This window comes from Equus caballus, chromosome 3, assembly GCF_041296265.1.
Source record: "Equus caballus isolate H_3958 breed thoroughbred chromosome 3, TB-T2T, whole genome shotgun sequence".
In the NCBI taxonomy this organism is placed as follows: Eukaryota; Metazoa; Chordata; class Mammalia; order Perissodactyla; family Equidae; genus Equus; species Equus caballus.
In genome coordinates, this window is record NC_091686.1 from 111,863,098 (window position 1) to 111,889,704 (window position 26,607).

Sequence of the window (26,607 nt, forward strand, 5' to 3'; positions counted from 1 at the left end):
ATCAGTTACTCTCATGCTAGCCCTCCCTCCAGATGGCTGCCCTTCTAGGGACACTGCTCCAGGGAAGAAACTGGTTCCTGCCTGTCTCTCCGTTGGCTCGTGATAGGCTATATAATTCCCCTAGGTTTGCCATAATGAATTACCACACACCTGGTGCCTTAAATCACAGAAATTTATTGTCTCACAGTCTTAGAGGCTGGAAATCCAAAATCAAGGTGTTGGCAGGGCTGGTTCCTTCTGGAAGCTCTGAGGGAGATTCTGTTCCAGGCTTCTCTTCTAGCTTCTAGTGGCTGCTGGCAGTTCTTGGCGGTCTGCAGCTTATAGACACATCACTCCAACCTTTGTCTCTGTCATCACATAGCCTTCTTGCCTGTGTGCCTGTGTCTCTGTCTTCACAAGGCCTTATTCTAAGGACACTAGTCATTGGATTTAAAGCCCACCCAAAGCCAGCATGAACTCATCTTAACTAATTACATCTGCAAAAACCCTATTTCCAAATAAAGTCACATTCACAGGATATCAACATATCTTCTTGGGGGTATAATTTAACCCAAACCACAGGCACTCAGGTAACATTTGTTGCGTGATGTCGGAAACATAAATGATCCCCATGAAGTAGGCGTTTGAGTACCCTGGCTTGAATGACTCTCTAGATTCCTGTTTCAGCTTCCCTCTCAATCTTTATAGCTGGAACCGTCAAAAATCCACTGCCCGAAATTTTGTTTATTTTATTGCTGCTCCAAATTTTCAGTCCACTTCAGACTCCAGAAACACTACATTGCTGAGTCTGACTCTCACCGCTTGGGCCTCATCAGTCTCTTATTCCCCCATTCCCATGAGCCTGAGTGTCTAGGAACTGCAGTTTCTCTCCCTTGACCCCAGTCTTCTAGGGCTCAGGCCCTTGTCCTGCCAACAGCCCCATGGCACACTATTCTGGGATGACTCCTACTTCAGCACATAGTCACCAGCGTAAAAATGAGCCGCAAATCTAGTGGATATAGATTTGAATAATAATTAACATTTGTCTGGGACCTGATCCGTTATAGGGGACTGTCCGCATTGACTTCACTGGAGTTTCACAACAACCCTGTAATTCACCCATTTTATAGAGGACGAAAGTGAAGGGCAGAGCAGGTAGGTGACTTGCCCACAGTCACAGGCAGCTAAGCGGCTGAGCCAGGACAGAGCCAATGAGTCTGTGGCCCTGATCCCCCCCTCCCTGTAAGAGTATCAACATATGTGTCCAGGACTCTCTGTGTTTTCTCCTCTGAAACCCAGACTGGAGGAGAATCCTGAAGCAGCTCCCACTGCCCCTGCGTAAGCCTGGAGGAGAACCTTGTGGAGCAGAGGCCTCTTCATCAGTGAGGCTGGCCCTTCTTGATGCGAGGCCACCTCGTCCTTTCTGAACATGTCTTCCTGAGAAACATGCAGCTCTTTTATTTCCCCCTCAGTTTCTCAAGAACAGCCTTGTGAGCTAGCTTTCTACCAGGAGAACCCCTGGCCCCAGGGACAGCTGAACTTTCCACCTGCACCCTGTGGGATTTCCAGAAAGTTTGTCCTTAAATATTTGAATATTTCTTAGCTCCTCAAAATGACTGTGGCAGGGAGATGGGACAGAGCTGGCTGGGATCCTGAGTGATGAGATTTAATTTAAAATAATGCTGATAAGCTGGAGAATAAATATACAATGAAACTCAGGAAGATTGTCTGGCAGGCTGTATTTTCAGGAGGGAACACACACATGGAAGTTCTAGGTATGTTCCAGGGCTGATGAACAAGAGCCAGGGTTCCTCAGCCTCGGCCCTTGACTTCCTAGCTGGATAATTCTTTGCTGCGGGCGGGGGCGAGGAGAGGGCTGTCCTGTGTGTTGTTGGATATGTACTAGCATCCCTGACTTCTACCCACCAAATACCAGTAGCACCTCCCCAATCAAAATGTCTCCACCAAAACCGTCTCCAGACATTGCCAAATGTCTTCTAGGGGGGCAGAATTGCCCCCAGTTGAGAACCACTGCTGTCGTTAAAAGGCCAAGTCCTAGAGAAGTTCAAAATACAAGTGCATGTTGAGAACCATGGGTTGGTTCACCAGGAAACTTGCCCTTCATCTGACGCTCCTCAGTCTAGAACGTTGTCCCTCCCTGAGCCCGGCATCTGGAGAGAAGTACAGACTCGTCCTACACAGAGTTGCAGGAGGAACCTCAACCAGTATCAGTTCCACTCGATTCAACTCAACATTCGTGTTATTCATTCATCGCGCAGTCATTCGTGGACTACGTAGGATGTGCTAGCCTCTGAGCTGGATCCTAGAGGGGAGAAATACACATAAACAAATAGCTTTAAAATGATGCGAGCATTTAGTAATGGAATTAAATGTCTGGTTCTGTGCTTTCTATTGGGCAACCATATGCACTTTGCAGGTATAGTTCTTTTAAGTTTTCTTTTAAAATGAGTAATCCACATACATGGCGCTGAATTCAAAGGGCATATAAAGGTATACAGTGAAAAGCGCTCCCTCCCCCTACTTCCCCATCTATTTTTTCTGTTTTCTCTCTTCTTGGATATCCTTGCAGAGCTATACCATGCATATGCAGGCATAATTATGAATTTATTTTTTTCCACAAATGATAGCATACATTCCTGCACTCTGCTTTTGTTTTTAACTTAAATTTTTATAACTTGGAGATTGTAACAAATCAGTACACTTCCATGTCAAACTTTATTTTTTTAAAAGAGAATGACTGTCTGCTGTTTCCTTGAACAGAAAAACCATAATATATTTAACTTTTCTCTTACGATGGATATTCAGGTTGTTTCTAATTTTTCGCTATTACAGATAATACTTCCATGGATAGTACTGTAAAGGAAGGTAGTGTAGCATGGTACACTGTGGTGAGCTCACCCCCAAACCAGATGCCTGGGTTCTTACTGGTTGGAGAATCTTGGAGAAATGATTTGAAGTCTCTTTGCTTGAGCTTCCTCATCTGCAAATGCGGACTGTGACCCCACCCCCCTCCGAGGGGATTAGTGAGGAGTAAATGAGTTAATATATGTGCAGTGTTGGAAGCAGCACTCAGCACACGTAAATGCCCAAGAAGTGCTAATTGTTTCAGTTACAGAACTTGCTGGGTCCAATGGTTCATGCATTTTTTGCTTTGATGGACATGCCACACTGCCTTCCGCTGAGGTTGTTCATTGTATGCTCTCACCACAGCACATATGAGTGCCTCTCTCCCCACAGCCTTGCCAACACAGAGAGTTACAAAACTTTCTGAACTTGGCCAATCAGAGAAAACATATAATTTAGTTCAAATATTTTTGGCAAGTGAACTATATGCCATCGAAGTGAGCCGAAGCTTTGCCTAGGCCCTGGAGACACAAAGTCCTAGAAAAGTTTCCAGGCTCGTCTAGATGATATGTGAGCAGCACACCACAGTGCAGACATACCTGGACGACACAGGACGCTGCAAGGGGCGGAAGTCACACAGAGGAGGCTTAGTAGGGCTTGAGCAACCGGATGGCTGATCCGGGGCGGAAACGGGGTTGCCAGAACAGATTGTTAAATGATGACTTCACCAAAGATGTTCTTGCAGATTGAGGGCTGTGACATTTAAGTGTGTTAAGACTCAGGCGTTTTAGAGTAGGCCCTTAACTGTTCTGCCAGAGCAGTTCAGTGAGTCAGGAGAGAGAGAAATAATAACACCAATTGAGAGCAGACTTTTCAGTCCCCTCCCAGAACATGCAAAGACAGTTGCCAAACCTGGGTGTGGCTCCGTCCCCACCAAAGTGAGCTGGGACTTTACAGAAACTGTTGTCCTAGTCTCTCATGTCTAGTCTCTTTGACTCTCTTAGAGTCATTGTTTTATTCATTGGTTTCCAGAAAGCCATTTCAGTCTTGGTAATTCTGAAGAAAACCGTTTTTTCTAAAAGACTCCTCTGGTGCTGGGTCACAGTGAACTGGGGGCAGAGAAGGGCTGAAGTCCTCGTGGGTTCCTCTGCCTGCACCCTCTCCAGAAGAAAAAGGAGAGTCATTTGTGGTAATTGTTATTCAAGTCATTTGTCTGGACAATGTGTTTGTGAGTGCCATCACTACGCAAGCCTGGATGCCTGGGTGAATATATATATTCCTGGATATATATTCTGGAATATAACCTGGAGTGATAAATGCTGTAATGATGGCAGGAAGGCTCTTGTGCAGCTGGTATGTGAGGGAGGTCTCTGTCCAGGGGAGTGTGGGGAGATTTCAGAGAGCAGTGACATCTGTTGCCATCTGCCTGGATACTGAAGTTGAACAGCACTTAACCAGGAAGGGGCAGCCGGCAAGAAGCAGCACAGTGAGAGGTCCCAAGATGAAATCCCTGAAGCCAGTGGGAAGGGAGATGAGGGGCTCTCCGAAGCTCTCGAAGGCCTGAGAAGTGTCCCCTGCTCACGGGAGGCCTTGTGCTATGTGCTGGGCAGCCATCACCCTGTACCATACCTGGAGAATCATATGAATCTGATGGTGTCCGCTGTCCTGGCAGTCGGCAGACAAATGCTCACTAAGCCCTTGGACAACTGTGAGGTACCCTCTGTCTGGTGTGAGTTGAGGGGGATGGTTCCATCTGACATGGAACAAGACAGGCTGCCCGGGAAATCCACTCCTTGGAGAGATTCCTGGCTGAGAACTGGTCTAGGGTGGAGCCGAGGAAGACAGCATAGGAAGGGCGACAGCTCCTATCTAAGGGTCAGGACGTGGATCCTGCCCCAGCTTTACCCCAGACCTGCTTGAGGACCTCAGGCAAGTCTGAAAACCTCTCTGGGGTCAGTTTGCTTGTTGCTCCTAGTGGTAAACACAGATAAGGCCCTGACTATGTGTCGAGCACATAGTGCTTTACACAGCATAGTCCTACAACAACCCTATGAGGCAGGTGTTATTATGATCCTCGTTTCACAAATAGGGAAACTGAGGCCCAAAGAGTACCACCAGAGCCCCTGCTCTAGACCATGATACTACACTGCTTCTTGTTAGTAAAATGGTGGCAATAATCTCTGCCCTCCACACCCCAGAGACTGTCGGAATGAACCGAGGAAAGCACATGAAGGCACTTCTCAAGACGACTGAAGAGTCTATAAATATAAGGTGACTTTATAGTTTCTATTACAGTCCCCTGTAATCATTTCAGTGAAACCCCATTGCATTAGGTGTTCTATTTTAAGATGTACATAATGCTACTTTTGAAAGATTGTCAGCTGAACTTGAGCATGACTTTGAATATTCCCTTCCGTGAGATTTCCTGGGCGTGGGTGTTCCTTTAAAATAGAAACAATCCAGAACAGTTTAATTGCCTGGAGGATGAAAGATGAAGCCCTGATGTGAACACAAGTTTAAAATAACCAGCCGTTTGCTGGGGAGGAGTTGGGAGGAGTCTTTTGCGGTGGATGGTTGGAGGAGAGGCAGAACTGTGTTATTTTCCTGTGCACACTGCACACCCAGGCCACATTAGCACCGTACAGAGAGCGCTGCGCTGAACCTCTGCCTGTTGGGAAACCTGAGCTTATAAATAAGGAGCAGTTAACTCAGGCTACACCAGGAATGGCTCAGGGTTATTCCTGGGAAGAACTCACTGGGATCCCAAGCAGATAACCAGAGAAGGGGCCACTGGAGAGTCTATTCCATTTGAAATTCAGAGAAAAGCGCACAATTGAAAGAGTATTGGTGAGCTTGAAAGCACTCGTTCAGCCAACTGTTGATCTCCATGGTCCTGTCCATTTGTGAAGTATTCAAATGGCACCCTAACTCCATTTGAATGACGGGTACTTTGACCCCAAATGCTAGGTAGACAAGGTAGGGGGAAAGAGAGGAAGGGAATGTGTTTGCCATTTATATGGTCTGTTGGTCTGCCTTACTGAACCATAGGTTTGTTGAAATCAAAAGTTATGTCTTATTAATCCTAATCCTTCCACCACCTAACGTGCCTGCATGTGGCGGATGTTTTCACTGCCTTGTGCATAAACTGATACCTGACCTGACAACTGAATGAATGGAACTGAAGGTACCATTCTGAGTCCTGGGAGTTAAAAGTTTAGAATAGGAACTCCTTCAAAAATGAACCTTGGCTGGAGGATGATTTACAAGAACACTGGGGTCATTTTCCAATTACTTGTGGAGGGAGAGAGAAGATTCATCTCTTTCTTTGAGAAGGATGCCCCTGGCTCTGGCGTCCTGGGGGCCAGAAACAAGTGAATAGAAACAGACAAGATTACTGAGTTCACCTCCCTGTTGGTTAGGGAAACAGCCTTCGTCTCTCACGGGGATTTTGAGGGTCTTGCAGATACTTCTCTGCAGCATGTTTGTATAACACGGTTTGAACTCATACCCAGTTAGGTCCTGATGCCAGTGGCTGACGGCCATGCCAACACAGCACAGCCTGTGCTGTCACATGGAATGACATGGATGGGAATGGATCCAGGGGGCCAGTCCTCGTGCTACCCTCCGGGGTCCTTGTGACCTGAGACAAGTTGCTGAACGTCTCCGATCTTAGATCCGCATCTGTAACACAAGGACAGCAATGTCTTTCCTGCCCACCTCACGGAGTCGTAGGCATCCGTGAGTTAATGTAGTGGATAAACGCACTGTAACTGGGAAGCAGTCTCGTCGTCTGGGGGTATCATCAGCCTTTTTAAGTGTCTTCCATTGTCTCCTGTTTCTGGACTCCTGCCCAGGACGACTTTGAATATATCAGTAGTCGATAAGGTGGCCCAGAAGTCACGTCCTGCACACTCCCTTTCGCGGTCTTCACAGTGGCTCAGAGTACATGTGAAATTCTTTTTCATCTCTGTAATAACTGTCGTGAGGTCTTTGTCCATTATTCATGTTGCTTTAAATTCCTTCTCCCTTTCTCCTTGAGCAGGCTTACCAGTGGTTTGATGTGTCTTTTCAAAAGCCTGCTTTTAGATATGTTGGTCAGATCTATTTTTTTTCTGTTATTAATTTTGTCTGTTATATCTTTTTTTCTACTTACTTTGGGTCTATTCTGTTGTTCTTTTTCTGATGTCTTGAATGTTTTCTAATAAATTTAATTTAAAGCTATAAATTTCCCTCTAAGTGTATGTCTTTAGCTGTATCCCAGAGTTTTGAAGTTTATCTTTTTTTTTTAAATCTTTCTGTTACTTTCTAATTTTATTGCATTGTCATCAGATAACATGGTCTGTAGAATGTCAACACTTTGAACTGGGTTACGATTTGCTTTGTAATCTGCTGTGGGGTCAATTTTTTTAAATGTTCCCTAAGTGATAGAAAAAAGCATATATTCTCAGTTTGGTCATTAAAGTATATAGATTTGAGTCGTAGTTGTGTGATATAATCACTGTATGACCTTGGGCAAGTTACATATCCTCTCCTGCCTCAGTTCCATCACCTTTTTTTTTTTTAAAGATTGGCACCTGAGCTAACAACAGTTGCCAATCTTCTTTTTTTTTTTCGGCTTTTTGTCCCCAAATCCCCCAAGTACATAGTTGTATAGTTGTGGGTCTTTCTAGTTGTGGTATGTGGGACGCTGCCTCAGAATGGCGTAATGAGCGGTGTCATGTCTGCACCTGGGATCTGAACCAGCGAAACCCTGGGCCGCCGAAGCGGAGGGCGTGAACTTAACTGCTGGGTCACAGGGCCGGCCCCCCCATCACCTTTAAAATAGATGCTAGTGCCCACTTCAGAGAGTCGAGGGCCTAGCAGACACTAAGCATCATATAACGTCAGCAGTGTTTAGTATTCTTTCTTTTTTAGCTATTTGGTTCAGCTTTTTAATCTTATTGTTCAAATCTTCCATATCCTAGCTCATTTTGTCTACCTGATGTGTCAGTTTCTGAGAGATATATATTAAAATCTCCCATTATAGTTATAAATTTGCTCATTTCTCCCTACAATTATGAACTTTTTGCCTTATGTTTTCAGGTTGTAATGTTAGATGCCCACAGCTTCTTTCTTAGAGCATTTCAGTGAATGCTCTATCCTTTTGCTAGGAGATAGATCCTTGACCGTAGCCAGTTCATATTTACTCTGATTACTGGGTATCATTAGGATTATTTTCACCAACATAGTTTGTGCTTTCTATTTTTCTTTCTATTTATCTTCTACTTCAAAATTTCTTTGTAACATTCAATTTTCCTTTTGAAACCTGGACCTAATTAACTTTAGTCATTATTTAAGTATTTATGTTGTAGTATTATGATGCTCTGATTTTTGGTGGTGGTTGTTCCAGCTTCACTGTGCGATTTTCCCCAGATTATACAGAACGTGTATTTATAACAGGTATCTCACAAAGCTGTTTTGTTTAGACTGTGATATTTGTTTCTGGGCTTTATAGGAATTGGAGATCTCCAAGACATTTTTAATGCCCCAAATACCTGAAACTAGGAGGCAAAGATGGACCTTTTAGCCTCAGGTTCACATGGAGGTTATAAACTGGTCAGTGACATCATTTTTGAAAGTGAACAGCAATGAACCAGATTCACTGGGCCCTCCAACGTGTCAACCAGCTGGATTTCAGTATCCGGTTACAAACAGTAAAGATGAAGGATTCAGGCCATGGAACCTGGTCATGCTGAACATTCTCAGTTACTGGCTATAGGATTTATGATGTTTTTAAAACTATATCTGGGATTACTTTTACCTCCATTTATATTTCAGGAAGGGAGAAAGAAAACACTCCTATAACTAATACAAGCCAGAAAAACTTTTGTCTATTTTGTTTATTACTGTGTCCCTGGAACAGTGCCTGGCACGTAGTAAGTGGTCAATAAATATTTGTAAGCAAATTATGGTACCAAAAAAATTGTTATGGGAACTTTAGGAGGAGAGAGTGTAATTGCAACAGAAGAGATTGTGAAGGCTTCATGGAGGAAGTGACAGTTGAGCAGGGCCTTGAAGGATAGTAGGATCTGGAGATTAAAGAGTGCGTCAGTTAGGGTTTGATCAGAGAAACAGACTACTAGAAATGACATAGAATGTGGGATTCATTTTAGGAAATAACCTGGCATAATTGTGGGAGCCTATGAAATAGTTTATGGTCAGCTCTTGCTTCTGCGTCTGGTGGGGGGCCTAAAGTGGGTCCAGAGCAGGGCGGGCAGTGGGAAGGAAAGAAAGACAGATGTGGAATGGGGAAGACCAAGGACAAATGCAGCCCATGAGGCCTAGCTTGAACAGTGTCGGTTTCTGAGGCCAGTGAGCCTCCAACTTTGATGATATGGGTGAACCATAGGAGAGCCCTGCATCTTTCATCATAGAGCTAAATGTGCACTTGGCTCAGGATATGGAGAAGCCTAGGGAGGGTCGAGCAGAAGGTGAAGGAGCCAAGAGCCCAAAAACTCCCCAGTCCAACAAGGTGAGCGAGCAGGTCAGCGACAACATGCCTGAGCTGTGACAGCATCTGCCGCCCTGCATCAAGCATCCAAGCTTAAAAAGAAAAAGGCTGCTGGTTCCGTCCATCTTCCAGATCTTACTCAAAGTCACACGGCCCAGAATTATGCAGGGAAGGGCATCCTGGAAAATGTAGGTCTGGCTAAGTTAAGTTGACCCACCACACATCACCCCAGAGGGAAGACAAGGGCTTAGGTAGAAGGGCTGTGGGCGGCAGAGTGGACCCTTACTCTCTAACAATGCATCACGCTGGGCACCCTTGGACAGGCCCTCCCCGGCAGAGTGGGCAGGGGCTTCTCAGGTGCCACTTCCACCCCAATCCTCTGGAAGTGAGGGGTCCAGCATCACAGGTCATTCTGCTACGTTTAGAGGCAACACAGATGATTCAAACAGAACTCAGAACTTAAGAATCATACAGGCATGGAGGGCTCCTGAGCGGAGCTGGGAAACTCCCAAACTTTGGGCTCCGGCTGTCTCTACATCCCCGCTCCAGCCAAGTGCCTTGTGGATTTCTCATGAGAAATGCAGTTTGTCCCCGCCCTTCCCCCCATGGGACGTAGTGGGAGCATGCGGTGAGCATGGGAGAGATTGGTCCTCCTGCTGTCCTAGAGTGGCCCGTGGTGTACTGGGGTTTATCCATGTAGTGTTTACTGGGTGTTCTCCATGTACCACACACTGTTCTAGGCACCGGGAAGCAGTGGGGAGCAGAGCAGAGTCCCTGTCCTCATGAAGCTTTCCTTCCAGAGAGAGAAACAGAGAATAAAGAAGTAGACAAATAATTAATGTCAGGCCGTGATATGTACTTTCAGGAAAACATATAGTGAGGTGAGGAAAAGAAGGTGAAAGGGGGTATTTCTGAGAAGGTCAGAAAACCATAATCCTAGGGAATATTAATTGAGTACTCATGTGTAGCTAGTACTGTTCCAAGGACTTTACATTTATTGGTTCATTTAATCCTCGTGACAACCTAAGTAATTTTCCTGAAGTTACATCGTTAAGAAGAAGAACTGGGCTTTAAGCATAAGCAGTCTAGTACCAGAATCTAAGCTTTCAACCAGGAAGGTCTCTTGGTTGTGGTGAGTGAAGTGAAGTGAGGGAGCAAGGCATGTCAATATTACAGGGAAGAATGTTGCAGGCAGGTGGAACAGCCAGTGCAAAGGCCCTGAGGCAAGGGGCATGCTTGTTGTTTGGGGGTAGTGAGACCAAGAGTTCAGTCTGGACATGTTGCAGTTTGAGAAGCTTATTCTCATCTGACTAATGTCTGGAGGGCAGTTGCACATAGAAGTTCAGACTTTGAGGGAAAGCTTGGAAATAGATCAATTTGTTTGTCATCAGTATCCATGGAACTAGATGAGACTCCAGGGAGTGAGAGAGAAAAGAGAAGTCCAAGGACTGAGGTCTGGGGCAGCAGAAGAGGAGGCTTTAGCAGGGGAGACTGAGAAGAAGCAGCTGGTGAGGGAGTGGAAAACCCAGGAGAGAGGGCTGCATGGAAGAGAGAGTGCTCAGATATTTCCAATTCTGCGGAGAGGTCCGTTTAACTGAGGCCTGAGGAGTGACCGCTGGATTTTGCAATATGGAGGTCATCATTGGCCTTGACATTGGTGGCCTTTAATAGACATTATAGTACATGGAAGGGCAACCAAAGCAGTTTCATTCCAGGTCGGGGGCGGGGATGGGAGCTGAAGGCTCTCTTGTCCAGCCTCAGCTCTGCCCCTTCCCACCCCTGAGGGCCCCTGAGACATCTCCCAGGCTCCCTGGAGCACAGTTTGAAAACCACAGATGTAAGCCAACCCCTTCACTTTACAGTTGATGAAGCTCAGGTCCAGAGGAGGTAAGAGACTGGCTCAATGCCATGCAACTAGGTAGGGGAAAACCCAGGTTGCAATTTATCATTATTTAATGAGATTTACCAACGTAGAAATCTGTTCCTAGCCTGTCTTGTTATACTGTTTTCCATGGACAGTGGTTCCCTAGACAAGTTGAAAAGTCAAAATAAGAAAGTCTTTTTCACCTTTATATCTATCTCTGTGGAGAGGGGAGAATGATAACCTGAATAAATTCAACTCATAGAAAATTCTGAAGCTTCAGTGTTAACTCGTGCTTTCCCATTCTCCTCCCACCCTACCTCATTTCTCAGTGCTTCTGGTCATCCAGCAAATTCCATGTTTTCTGACCCTGTGTAATGAGATGTAGCAGGCTGCCACCTGTAAAAAGGTATGGTGATAATAATATCAGGGGGCCGGCCCAGTGGCCTAGTAAAGTTTGTGCGCTCCACTTTGGTGTGGAGCTGGCGCCGCTCGTCAGCCATGCTATGGCAGCATCTCACATAGAGTAAAGGAGGATTGGCACAGATGTTGGCTCAGCGACAGTCTTCCTCAAGCAAAAAGAGGAAGATTGGCAGCAGATGTTAGCTCAGGGCCAATCTCCCTCACACATACATACACAAATATAATAATAATAATAATAATAATCAGTTGCTCACACTACTGACCAGTGGCTGTTGCTGGCACTGCTCTCTGATCCCCACAACAGCCCTGGGGTCAGATTGCCTGGTTGCATATTCCATTTCCACTGCTCCCTGAGGGTGGGGCCCTGGAGAAGCTGCTTACTCTCTCCATGCTCTAGTTTCGTAGTTTCATCAGCTGTGTGAAACGCTTTGCAGACTGAAAACCAGGATGCAAAGGTAAGGGCTGATGCTCCTCTTATGACAGGCACTGTGCTGAGCGCTGAGCCACCACAGGCCTCACCCTCCCAGGCCTGTGAGCGGTACAGCACTAGTGGATTGCTGGGGCTCTTTCTCCTCTGCTCCCTAGTTTGATAAGCCTCAGGTTGAATCAGGGATGGTGTACTTAGTCTCATCTTGCAACTGTTTTTGCCTCAGGATCCATGCTTGAAGCTGAGTGAACCTTCTGAGACCCTGCCCAGAGGAGAAGAGTATCAAGATAAGTTAGCAGCTGAAGAAGGAACCAGCAGTGACGAAGAAGAAAGGTACAGGAGGATGGGGAGACTTCCGAGGGCTCCAGTGAAGGAGGACTCAGATTTGGAAGGATTCACTCACTCACTCATTCATTCGTTCTGTCCTCAAGTATTTGCCGCTGCCCCTTGCATCATGCTTAGGGAGGAAAGAGACAAGTTTTGTATGTGTTCAGCATGGCCATGGGCTTTCCATAAACTATCTTACTTAATTGTCACAACCAACCATTTCATAGATTAAGAACCTGAAACTCAACGAGGTTAGTAAACCTGCCCAAAACTCAGACCTGGGCTGACCCCAAACCTCTGCTCCTTATTTTTCCAAGTGGTCTTTAAACTGGGGAAGATGGGGGAGCTTTGTCACCAATGGGAAATACCCCATGTATATCACTTCTATTAGTCAGCTTTTGCTGCTGTAGCAAACATTCCCAAAATATTAGTGATTTTTAGTTCACAAATCAGCTACCTTTATTTTTGCCTCTGCCAGGCTCTGCTGGACTTGTACGAGCTTGGCTTGTAGCTGGGGGTTAGGTGTGATTGTCTGCCCCAAACTGTGGGTAGAGTTCAAGTCTGCTCCCCATGCCTTCTATTCTGGAACTGAGGCTGAAGGACTAGCCACTATCTAGGGCATGTTGTTGCCATGGCAAAGGGAAGAGGCTCAAAAGGGCTGATGGAAATATGCAATGCCTCTTCAAGCCTACACTCAGAACTGTGCTTTCTCATTTCTACCCGCATTCCACTAGCCAGAGCAAGTCACATGACCAAAACTAATACCACCAGGTGGAGAAGAATACACTCCCTGCATGTCTTGGTCAGCTCGGGCTGCTGTAACAAAATACTGTAGGCTGGGTGGCCTAAACAATGGAAATTTACTTCTCACAGTTGTGGAGGCCGAGAAATCCAATATGAAGGTGCTGGCCCATTCAGTTCTTGGTGAGAAGTCTCTTCTTGGCTTTCAGATGGCCATCTTCTTGCTGTGTCCTCACATGGTGAGGAGAGAGAGAGAGAGAGGGAGAGAGAGAGGTGGGAGGTCTCTCTCATGTCTCTTATAAGGGTGCTCATCTCATCACGAGGGCTTCACCTTCATGACCTAATTACTTCCAGAACGTTCCATTTCCAAATACCACCACGTTGGCAATTAGGGCTTCCAAATATGAATTTTGGGAGACAAAATTCAGTGCACAGCACCGCAGGAAGCAGGGGATTGGGAGACTGAGTATTTGCCAAGCAAAAATGCAGTCTGTCACACCACATCCCAAGATTCCAATACAGTGGGTCTGGAGTATATCCTGCCCTGTGCATTTTGAGAAAGCTTCCCAGACTCTGAGACTCCACAGTTATGATCTACTGCCCTGCGCTAATAAACGACTTGTGTGGGATCCTGACAGATGTCTTGTAAGCCATGCCCTGCTACCTTCCAGCTCTCTAGGTAGTTGGGTGTCTTTGTGCATTTGGGCTGCTTAACACAATACCGTCACCTGGGTGGCTTCTCCACAACAGAAATTTTTTTTTGGAGGAAGATTAGCCCTGAGCTAACTGCTGCCAATCTTCCTCTTTTTGCTGAGGAAGACTGGCCCTGAGCTAACATCCATGCCCGTCTTCCTCTATTTTATATGTGGGATGCCTACCACAGCATGGTTTTTGCCAAGCAGTGCCATGTCCACACCCGGGATCCGAACCGGCGAACCCTGGGCTGCCAAAGTGGAACGTGCACACTTAACTGCTGCGCCACCGGACCGGCCCCAATGACAGAAATTTATATTCTCACAGTTCTGGAGGCTGGAAAGTCCAAGGTCAAGGTGGTGGCAGATTCCGTGTCTGGTGAGGACTCACTTTTTGGTTCATAGAAGTTGTTTTCACTGTGTCCTCAAAAGGTGGAAGGGGCAAGGGAGCTGTCCAGGAGCTCTTTTATGAAGGCACTACTCCCATCATGAGGGCTCCACCCTCATGACCTAATCACCTTTCAGAGGCCCCATTTCTTAATACCATTACACTGGGCAGTAGGTTTCAAAACATGAATTTTGAGGGGGCACAAACATTCAGACCGTAGCGCTGGGGAAGCAGGGCCTGCACGCCTAAAGCATATCAATGTTGGTGTCAGGCACCCTATAGTCCATTGAGCTCTCCAGCTAATAATACTTCCACAGCACCCTCCAGATTCTGTCTCAGGATTTGGAGGCATACAAGCATAGTAGTTAAAGAGAACAGACTCTGGAATCAGGCCTCCAGGTTAACTCCTGGTACTACCAATTACCACTGGCAGCCACAAACCTTGTCTTCCTTAGACCTCACAATTCGAGGGGGAAAGAAGGGATCTTTTTCCTGACAATACTGGCAGAAATTTCAAAGACATCTCTAAGGGGCCCAGCTTTGGTCACATGTGCATCCCTGAGCCAATCATTCTGACCAAGGAGATAGAACGCTCTGATTGGCCAGGCGTGTGTCCATGCTCTTCCCTGGGGCTGGTTGGAGATGAGGGCAGAGTTGGCTGCACCCAAATCCCGTGGACTAAACAGGATCACCATGGGAAGAGGAAAGGCTTCCCCAAGGATAGGATGCCGGGCAGACAGACAGCAGGTAATGATCACAACAGCCTTGTCTTTTTCTTCCACATGGCTATATTGGTAAGGGGATGTCCTCAACTATAGAAGCGAATAAGGAGGTAGGGCCCCTGGAAGCTGCTCCAACAGAGAGTTTAGTCAGAGTAGAAGGGCTAAGCAGTGACGGGAAAGGAATAGAAAGGTTGTCTGAGGTCTAAGGTCAGGGGCTGTAGGACAGAACAAATGCAGTGGTTCCTTTGGGGGTGGGGTTGCATATTCAGTAGTACCCCTATGAGGGGTGCTTGTCAGGGAACTGGGCTTTTTGCATGGTGGCTCTAAGAGGGAGGTGGCTTTTCCATTGGCTGTTGACTTAAGGTGAGAGAGCAGGTCAGTGTCAACTTTAATGTAGGGGGGGAGTCAGGAGAGTGTGGCTTTGTGAGGGGTGGCAGAATGGGTTTGGCTCCCTAGGATGTGAGGGAATTTGAGGCAGTAGAATGAGGTCAGAGATGGAAATTCCCATTAGCAGTATTCCAGGGAAGAATGATGATGATGAAAATAATAATAATGAATATTTACTGGATGTCGCATTATGATAAGCACAGTAAAAGGATTAATCTTCATTAGGTAGATACCATTATTGAAGTACCCCACTTTAAAGATGAAGGAAACTGAGGAACAGAGAGGTTAAGTAACTTACCCAAGATTACACTACTAGTAGATGGTAAGATCCAGATGTGAGTCTCTCTGGCTCCAGAACTCACAGTCTTAGCTGTATCTCAGCTTAGGTAAGCTGTTCTTATGTGAGACATAAAGGTCCACAGGTCTTCTACCATTCCAGGGTCACTCTATCCTTTAATACTCAGTAATAAGAACTGAAACTTCCACTTCCAGCCGTGACAGAGTACCAGACTTTCCCTCTTTCTGTAAACAACTATAAAACTGGACAAAATATGTAAGACAACTCTCTTGAGTAGTGGGACAATCTTCAGAGAAGGACTGTGTTCTTGAGAGGGAAACATGAGTTGAATCCCATGATGACCCCACGTTTGCTCCTGATTTTCTGCCTGGGGACAGTTGCCAACTGCAGACAGAGAAGTGGAGTCAGGCTGAGCTGAGGAGGCAGATATCAGGGCTTAGGCTGCTAAGGCAGCTGCAATTTGTAAGGTAGGGAACCAGGAGGGTCCTATGTGGGGTGAAGGAGGGCAGAAGTATATGAGTTTCCACATGTCCTTAGCCAAGGGCTTGAGAGAGCACATACAAGATGAGACTCCATCAGGCCTAGAAGTGTGCTGAGAAGTGGTGCTATGGTGCTGAGAAAAATGAAGATACCAGAGTCATGCAGTGCTGGGAGACTTTGGAGTCCCAGCTCAGCCAGAATAAAAGAGCCTTTCTGAGCACTATGGGCATTTAGCTGAGACCTCAGAAAAGTCACACTTTAGGAGTAAGAAGTACACCCTATAGGATAAGGGCTACAGCCTAGAACAAAGGACAACATTGAAATGCACCTGCTTCAACAAAAGACAAGCCCAGGCCTAAAAGGAGTGGAAAGAGCCTTCAGTAATTTAACTGTCTGCCAGAACAAAACTCAACACTTTTGAAAGGAAGACATAATCCAGACTCTCTAGATTGTATTATCCGCAATATTGGGCATACAATAAAAACATCATGAGACATTCAAGGAAGCAGAAAAAAATGTGACCTGTAATCAAGAAAAAAAAAATCAGCCAATAGAAACAAACCCAAAAATGGCCTAGATATTAGAATTAACAGACAAGGACTTTAAAACAATTGTAAGAGTTATGTTAAAGGACACAAAGGAAAATATTGTTACAATGAGTGAACAAATAGGGAATTTCAGCAGACAAGTGAAAACCTTGAAACAAAGGGAAATTCTGAAACTGTAAAGTACAATATCCAAAATGAAAAACTCACTGGATGGGCATAGCAGCAAATTGGAGACCAGAGAACAAACGTTAATAAATTGAAGACAGATCAGTAGAAAGTGTCTTGTCCAGAGAATGAAGGAAAAAAAGATTTTTTAAAAATGAAGAGATTCTCAGTGACCTGTGGGACAACGTCAAATTATCTGACATGCACGTATGAGGAGCCCAAGAGGAAAAAGAGAAAGAAAATGGAGCAGAAAAAAATATTTGGAAAAATAACAGCTGAATATTCACCTAACTTGGTGTAGGACATCAATTTACATATTCAAGAATCTCCATGAACTCCCAGCAGGATAAATCCAAAGACAACAGTGCCTCGATATGTCATAGAAAATCTGCTAAAAAGAAAATATACCCGCCAAAATCTTAAAAACAGCCAGCCTTTTAAAAAGGCAAATTACATACAGGAGACACTTGACTTCTCATGAGTACTAACGGCGATTGACTTCTCATCAGCCTTCCAGCCTTGTTTTCTTCTGAAAGCCAGAAAACAGTGGAGCAATATCGTTAAAGTACTAAAAGGAAAAAAACCCTCTCAATTCCAAATTCTAAATCCAGTAAAATATCCTTCAAAAATGAGAGTGAAATGAAAACATTTTCAGGTACATAAAAGCTAATAGAATTTGTCACCAGCCAACCTGCAGTATGATGAGAATTTCTTAAAGCTGAAAGGAAATCACAGCAAATTTAAACTTGGATCTATAGGAGAAAATGAAGAGCATCAAAACTGGTAAATTTATAGATAAAGCTGACTGTTTCTCCTGCTCTTGATTTCCTTAAATGACCTCTAGGGGCTGGCCCAGTGGTGTCGTGGTTAAGTTCATGCACTCCACTTTGGCACCCCAAGGTTCACTGGTTCAGATCCCAGGCATGGACCTACACACTGTTCATCAAGCAGTGCTGTGGCAGCATCCCACATGCAAAACACAGGAAGACTGGAAGATTGTTAGCTCAGCAACAGTCTTCCTCAAGCAAAAAGAGGACGATTGGCAACAGATGTTAGCTCAGGGTCAATACTCCTTACCCCTCCCCCCAACAAAAAAGACATTTAACTGTTTAAGAATAATAATAATGATAATAATAATAATAACAGCATTGTATTATGGGGTTCATAATGCATGTAGTTGAACAATGTATGACCACACTAGCACAAAGGATGGAAGTGGGATTAATGGAATTATACTGTTATAAGGGACTTACATTTTTTATGAAGAGATACAATACTAACTCTAAGTAAATATAAGTTAAGGATACAAATTGTAATCCATAGAGCAACATTAAACACTAATACAAAGAAAAGGTGAACTAAATTCACAATCATAGTTGAGATTTTCACATACTTTTCTGAGTATTTGATTGGACAACTAGACTAATATCAGTAAGGATATAGAAGATTTGAACTACACCATCAACTAACAATCTAATTGGATGTATAGACAATATGCTGAACAACTGCAGAATAAATTGGTTTTTCAAGGCACATAGAACATTCACCAATATAGACAATACGAAAGACCACAAAATAAGTTTTGATGAATTTCAAAGATTGGAATATACTCTGAAATATACTCTATTTCAGAGGGTATTCTCTGACCACAAAGGAATTAAATTACAAATCAGTAACAATGAGCTACCAAGAAAATCCTCGAATATTTGGAAATTATATAGTATACTTCTAAATAACCCATAGGTCAAAAAAGTAAAATCACAGTGGAAATGAGAAACTGTTTGAAATTCAATGATAATAAAAATGTGACATCAAAATTTGGGAGTATAGCTAAAGAGGACAATTTATAGCTTTAAATAGTTATATTTTAAGAAAGAAAGTTTTAACATCAATTGTCTAAGTTTCCATCTTAATTTTAAAAGGATGAGCAAATTAAACCCAAAGTAGATAGAAGGAAGGAAATAATGAACAGCCGAACTCAATGAAACAGAGAACAGGCTAATAGAGAAAATTAACAAAAGCAAAAATTCGTTCTTGAGAAAATGATATACTCTCAGTAAGATTTATTAGTGGAAAAAAAGAGAGAGAAAATGCAAACAGCCAAAATCAGGAACGAAAGAGAGAACATCACTACAAATTCTATAGATATTAAAGGGATAATAAGCAACTCTATGAACAAACTTTATGCCAATAAATTTGTCAAAAAGAAAATCCCTTGAAAATCACAATTTAACCAAAACTGGCACTAGAAGAAATAGAATGTATAAATAGCTCTATAACTATGGCAAATTAATATTTAATTTAAAATATTCTCACAAAGAAAACTACAGTGTCAGTTGGAATCGCCCATGAATTTTATCAAGTATTTTCAATAAGAAGAAAGAAAAGCAGTCTTATAGAAGCTCTTTCAGAAAAAAGAGGACAGAACACTTCCCAGTTTGTTTTATGCAGCCTAACCCTGCTACCAAAACCTAACAAAGACGTTAAAAGAAGAGAAAATTACAAGCTAGTATTCTTCATGAATGCAAAATCCTCAACAAAATATTTGAAAATTAAGTCAAGTGATATATAAAAAGGATAATACATCATGACTAAGTAGGATTTATCCCAGGAATGTGTGGTTGGTTTAACATTTGAATAGAAATCATGTAATTCACCACAATAAAAATAAAGAGAAAAAATAGTCATCTCAATAGATACAGAAAAGCATTTGACAAAAGTTAACATCCTTTCGTGATAAAAACTCTGCAGTCCATGAATGGAACTTCTTCAACCTGGAAAACATCATCCATGGAAACTACAGCAAACAACATACTTAATGGCGAAATGGTGAACACTTTCCTCCTGAGATTGGGAACAAGGCAAAAATTCTGCTGTCACTACTTAACATTGTCCTGAAGGTCCTAGCCAGCCCTGCAAAGCAAGAAAAAGAGCTACAAACTAGAAAAGAGGAGTAAAAATGTCTTTATTTAGCCAGAATGATCATGATTGAAATACTCAATGCTGCTAAGATGTTAATTTACTCTAAATTAGGCAGATTCAGTTCAATCCCAAATAACATCCCAACAGCTTCGTTTGTAGAAATAAATAAGCTGTTTTAAATATTGATATGGAAAATCAAAGGACCTAGCAAAAGAAAAAAAAATATTGAAGAATGAAGTTGAAAGACTCAGTCTACCTGATTTCAAGACAGTATGAAGCTAGAGTAATAAACACTGTGTGGTATCAATTTACAGATAGACAAACAGATCAATGAAAAATAATAGAGTGTTTGGCAATAGACCCATACATAGATGGTGGATTAATTTTTGTTAAAAGTGCCAAGGCAATTCAATGGGGTAGAAAAAGTTTTTCAACAAATGGTGTCAGAACTGGATAAAGATATGAGAAAAAAATGAACTTCGACCCTTATTTCTCCCCATGCACAAAAATTAATTTGAGATGTTTCATAGCTCTAAATATCTAAGCTATAAAACATAGGAGGATATCTTTGCAACTTTGGGGAAGGCAATGGTTTTGTAGATATGACATGAAAACACTAACCATCAAAGAAAAAATTGATACATTGGTCTTCATTAAAATTTCTCCTCATTAAAATATACTATTAGGAAAATGAATAGACAAGTCACAGACTGGGAAAAGTTATCCAGTCTGTATCCAAAATATATAAAGAATTCTTATTAATCAATAATAAAGACAAATCTATTTTTTAAATGGACAAAATGTTTGAACAGACACTTCCATAAAAAAGATATATGAATGGCCCGTAAGCATATGAATATGTGCTCAACATCATTAGTCATCAGGGAAATGCAACTTAAAACCACAATGAAATACTATTTCCCACCTACCAAAATGACTAAAATTAAAAAGACTGACAATACAAAATGTTGGCAACAATGTAAAGCAACTGGAACTCTTGTACATTGCTGGCAGGAGTGTAAAATGGTGCAACCACTTTGGAAAACCATTTGATAGTTTCTTGAAAAGTTAAGCACACACCTACCAACAATTCCAACCATAGATATTTAAGCAAAAGAAATGGAAACATACATCTACAAAAATACTTGTGCAAGAATATTTCCAGCGGCTTTATTCATAATAGCCTAGAAGTGTAAACAACCCAAATGTCTATTGGTAGGAAAATGGATAAACAAATCGTGATATACACATGTGATGGAATACTCCACAGCAACAAAATGTGAACTACTGACATATGCAACATCATGGATGAATTCCAAAGACAGTATGCCGATCAAAAGAAGCCAGACACAGAAGAACACATACCACATGATTCTGTATGATGCTTCAAGATCAGGCAAAACTAATCTACAGTGATGGAAATCAAAGCACTGGCTGCCTATGGGTGGTGGCTTGATGAGAAGAAGGTGCAAGGGGAGTTTTGGGGTAATGAAAATGTCCTATATTTTGATTGGGTTGTTGGTTTTGTGGTTGTGTATATTTGTCAAAACTCATTGAATTGTGCACTTAAGATCTGTGCATTTAACTACTGTAAATTTTGCCTCAATAAAACATTTTTAGAATAATAACTGAGCCCTGGCAGGAAGTCCAGTCCCCTCCCGCCAGGGGTCACCAAAGACAGCTTACCTGTTCCACATATCCACTCTGGTAGTGTTGCTTGTCACTCTTGCTCTAGGCTGCTCCTCTGTTGGTCACCCCTGGCTGTCTCCTAACCCTTGATTTGTTTAATACCCAGAGGTCAGGCCCTAGTATCTTCTGTTCATTTCTCCTTAAAAATGATTATGTTTAGCAAATCTTCAAAAAGCTTGAGGATAACCCAAGAGAATAAGAATGCAGAGAAAGAAACCTCTCTTTATTAAATGTTTGGTTCGTTCTTTATATAATTCTTACTATGTGCCAGACATGGTTTTAAGCAATTTTTAGATATTTATTCTATCAATCCTTGTAACAATCCATGTGAAAGGTACCATTGTTAACCCATGTTATAGATGAGGAAACTCAGGCCCAGACGTTTAAAGAGCTTGCCAACGTCACCTAACTAGCAAGTGGTAGAGCTGGAGTTTGAACCTGGGCAGTCTGCGTGTAGTGTCCATGCTCTGAACCACGTTGCTATGCTGCTTCTAGCCCCTTGCCCTTCCTTGCTGCCTGTCTCTTCCTTAGCCCCCCAGCCTGCACCCGTGTTGCTGGGCCTTCTCACCTCTGCCAAGCCAGAGTCCCCCTTCTCATGGCCTGTCTTCATAGTCCAAGGCCCTCACTCCCTAAGCTCTGGTCCTCTGGCCTAATGTCCTTGCCCTCTAGAGGAAGCCAAACATCACTTACATCCCAGCCATCTCTGCAGAAATGCCCACCGTGTGGCATCCTTTTACATTGTTACACAGGATAAATGTTTAACGTCCCAATCTCAACCAATTACACTTGAACTTCTCAGCTGGTTCCAAAGCTCAGAATTGATACAGAACTGATAAAGTCTCCTCCGAAGACACTTGTCAGCATCTGTCCTAGAATGCAGACACTACTGCAGCTTTAAAGCAGCACCTTCTTGTTCCTGCTACGTATGTAAAGGCCGGTTTGTAATCCTCCTGTGCATACTTGGGACAGCCAGTAAAAGTTATGAGCACGCTTTGAAAAGTGTAAAGTACTGTATCCAAGTAAAGCATTATTATTTCTTTTTTTTTTATGTAAAGGAAGAGTTGTGAAATTAGACCATAGCGACCTCTTTTTTGGAGCTCCTGAGGACCCCAGAAGTAACTCTAAGCTCTCAGTCATTCTGAGTCAATCATCGTTTATTTAGCCCCCACTGAAACAGATATCTGATGGTTCCAGCTGAATCCTGGTTATATCCCAAGCGCAGTAATGCTTAGAATTTGTACTCTTTCTTAACTCCAGAGAAGATGTTTCTCACCTCACCAACAGCCATTGGAGCTCCCTCCTCCCAGCCGAGTGGCTGAGATGCTATCAGGTGGCCCTGTCATTTCCAGCCGGGGATCTTTTGTGATTTTGACCTCCATATCTTCAAAGGATCGAAGTGCCGCTCAAGGAAGGAGATGACCTGCAACCTCCCCTGGGCTCTTTGCTGAAGGAGAAGGCACCCAAAATCCGACGTCTGCAGGAGGAGTGGCAGAGCCAGAAGGCCAGATTGCAAGCCCAGGTAGAAGGACACCGAGGTGGGAATGTGCCCTCAGGCTGAGTGAGACCCTGCCTCCTCCTTGGCCTTACAGACATGCACACAGGGCGTGATTCACATCCAAGCTGGGGAGGGCATTCCGGGTCCAGGGCAAGGTGGGATTCATTCATTCATTCATTCAACACCTGCTGTGGCTCATAAGCACCTATTATGAGCCAGGAACTCTTCTGGGTGCTTGGGATGCGTCAGTGAACAAACCAGAGGAAAGTCCTGCATTACAGTGCTTATACTTTAGCAGAGGAGGTGGTACAGACTAAATACTGGACATAAGAAATAAGTAAAGTGCATAGTGTATTAGACATGATAGGGTTTCAGAAAAAAAAAAAACAGAGCAGAGTAAAGGGAATTGGGAGGCTGTCTGGTGATGGGGGTGGGTATAACAATAAATAGGGTTGTGGGGGAAGCTTCAGAAAGAAAGCAAGATTTAAGAAAGCATGTGAAGGAGGTGAGGGGGGCCATGTAGATCCCTGGAGGGCATTCTGGTCCCCTCTTGATATCTCTTGGATGGTTTGCAGCCCAGCCCATCTTCCCCTCTTGCCTGGCATTTGTGGCTGGAGCTGAGGAACCCCCAGAAGGACTGGCCATGCCCAGGTTCTTCAAGCTTGGTTTCCACCCTCCTCGGAGTTCCCACGGGTGGAGGAGGCTCCGCTGGGTTGAGGAGACATTCAGAAAGCTTTCACTTTTAAGGAAAATGCCAGGAAGGCTGAGGGGCCCCACCTAAGGGCAGCATCCTGGGGTAGGTCTCGCAGATGCAGCAGGCTCTGGAGCAGTGCGCCAGCAACTACAGGGAGGACCTGCAGGAGCTCAGGCAGCTCTCTGACCACGAGAGGGAGAAGCTGCAGCGCGAGCTCCGGGAGACCGTTCAGCAGAACCAGGCTGTGCAAGCGCAACTTGAGGCTTCCCACCAGCGGGCCCTACGCATGCTTGAGAAGGCCAAAAATCAAGAACTCAAGGTAAGTAAGGGTGCTAATTATAAAGTCCGCTATTTACTGAGCACTCGCTCCGCATGCACTATCCGGGGTGCCTTTTGTACATTATCTCCAATCCCCACGATAATCTACAAGGACATTGTTATCATATTCCCTTTTTCCGGTTGAGGAAAGAGCCTCAGAGAGATTCAGCAACTTGCCCAGGGTCACGCAGCTAGTAAGTGGCAAAGCAAGGACTCAGACTTAGTCTGTTGTGCTTCTTGTACTGCTTTTCCCTGTCTGCATGTGACCTTGGTAATGTAAGAACAGCTTTCTTTCATGAGTTGGGGCAATATTGTGCATCATGCATGCTGGGGAGTCAGGCTTGGCCTGCAGCTGATAAGTGGGAGGGCAGCCCAGAGTTGAGAAACCAGCTCAGCAGGAAAGACCTTCCAAATGGCTTGGAAAGCTGTGATGAGGTGGTCAGGCCCACAGTGAAGTGTCATCCAGCAGGGAGGTTCGATCACATTTCCTCTGTTGCCTCTCATTCTGCTTCCTCTGAAGGCCTTCGCTCCCTGCTTTCACGAGATGAGGCTCGTACTGAGTGACACAGATAACGCACAGCAGTCTTCACACTCTAACAAATGACCTCTTTATATGATCAAATCGACCAAACTGGGAGCTCCTTGAAGCCAGGAACCATCTCTGTTTGTTTGTCACTGAATCCCCTCCCAGGTCATAGTAGACATATTGTCAAGAGTCTCGCTGAATCCAAGTCTCTACTTTAATTTTCCCTTCTACAAATTGGGGATATCGACACCCACTTCTTTGAGTTGTCAAGATGATCAAATGAAAAAAAAGGGATTTCTGGTTTTAATGTGGCAGAATAAAGACTTTTGAATTGTTTCCTATTGGAAACCATCCAAATAACTTTAAGGACACAAGGCAGAAGCATACTCTGTCCAGGTGAAGCTAGGAGACATCCGTACACTTGAACCACAATGTATGAGGGCAGGAAACAAATGGAAAATTGTATATGACCTTGCAGAGCAGAGAAGCTCAAATCAAAGTGCCTGCAGAAAAAGAATGACAAGAATCCAGCTGACAGCAGAGCTCAGAAAGACCAGGAATTGGAGGTGCCACTTATCACAGAAGGCAAGAGTGAGATGGGGACTATGACTCACCTAGAACCCCAGGTTCCCAGCTCACCCAGCACAGTCAAGCAATTGTCTCTCCCTTATGTACGTACAAGGCGCGTGGGGGAAAATCCCCGGATAAACGAAGCCAGAGAAACTTGGGACGAGGAAATGCCAGTCACAGAGGCGGGATGAAGCTTGGATTTGAGGACAGGTTTAGGTGAAATCTGTACACTGAACCATTAACTAGACTACTGCCCCCTCTGTCCTGCCCCCAGCAATGCCTCCTCCTGCTCAGCCCCAGAAAGCAAGCAGTTAGAACTGAGATCTCCTAAGCAGGAGACGGGAGAACCTTCTCTGGGGAAATTAAACCACTGTAGAGAAAAGACCCATTCTCACATTTGTGAGCTACCAATAAAATTGCTGGTTGGCCATCTGGTTACTGTCCAGAGGAGCCCACCATCCAACAGACCCCACCCAGGCACAGAGGAAGCTTCCAGTTAGCCTTCAGTGCCCTGCTCTGAAATGGGAAGAGACAGCCAAAGATTACTAAACTTTTGAGGAAGGCTCTATTGTGAAAGTTGGAATCCAAGATAATTGAGGGGGAAAGAATGAACTCAGAGGAAATGGATAATGCAGAGGGCAGAAAAAGAAAAAAAAATCTTCAATGAGGATTGATAGTCTCAGAACGAAGAGATTATATTTACATCCATGAAACAAGGACAATATTTTATTTGTAAAGGAGGGAGCAATTAGAGGAAGAAAGAGCTCTTTAAATAAAAAAATATGATAGCAGAAATTCTAAAAACCAGTAAATGAGTTGAAATATAAAAAATGAAGAAATCTTCCAGAAGCAAAAGAGAAAGAAATGGATAATGAGGGAAAAGGAACAAAAGTCTAGAGACACAATCCAGGAGGCAGCTATCGAACAAATAGGAGTTCCAGAAAGAGATAATGGAGGGGAAGATATTTTCAAAGAAATAAGAGAATGAAATTCGCAGAACTAAATGAGAAAGACCCCTACCGTGGCTCATCTTGAAACTTCAGAACACCAGGGAAATGGAAGGAATTCTAAAAGTTCCCAATGAGGAAAAATGATTCCAGACTCAAAGTACTTGAATCAGAAATCTCGACAGCAACGTGGGAAGCTAGAAGACAATGAAGCAATTCTGAGCAATTCAATTAAAACTATCAATAAGTGTGAGAATTGAATAAAAGTATCATCAGACATATGAAATAGTAGGAAATTTACCTTCTGTTATCAATTTGCTGCCTCTCAGCGCCCAGTTCCCCTTCACTACCTGCTCCACAATGATGATCTGGATTCTTTTCTCCTTTACAAAGAGCACAATGTTAAGCTTTGTCAGTAGAGGCACTGAAGGCACCTTGCAGGAGGAAGGAGGCCTCTCTTCCTGGTCTGGCAGCTGTTTTTTCACTTTGTGTCTGGCTTCTGTCACACAGTTGAGCAGCATCGTGGGTGTGTGAGGACATCAGGTGATACTCTGCCCCAGTGACCTCACAGTGATCTCTCAGCCCTGGCCCAGGCCCATGACTGCCTTCCCATGACCTCCTGATGTGGACATCACACACTCCAGCCCTCACCC

The 26,607-nt window shown here is 43.9% G+C and overlaps 1 protein-coding gene and 1 long non-coding RNA gene across 3 annotated transcripts in view; one reads left to right on the top strand and one right to left on the bottom strand.

The window, feature by feature from the left end:
* Window positions 1–26,607, top strand: part of FAM184B (family with sequence similarity 184 member B) — a 136,432-nt gene that overhangs the window by 91,147 nt on the left and 18,678 nt on the right. For both annotated transcript variants that reach the window (XM_070262571.1, XM_023638309.2), the window contains 3 exons: window positions 12,272–12,378; window positions 22,794–22,923; window positions 23,700–23,912. In XM_070262571.1, the coding sequence (XP_070118672.1) occupies window positions 12,272–12,378; window positions 22,794–22,923; window positions 23,700–23,912 (450 nt within the window). The remainder of the gene's footprint in view (window positions 1–12,271; window positions 12,379–22,793; window positions 22,924–23,699; window positions 23,913–26,607) is intronic.
* LOC138923505 (uncharacterized) lies at window positions 155–26,447 on the bottom strand. Its single transcript, XR_011437180.1, has 2 exons — window positions 26,256–26,447; window positions 155–2,302 (listed from the first exon to the last, which is right to left on the bottom strand). It is a non-coding gene; the product is annotated as an uncharacterized lncRNA (long non-coding RNA).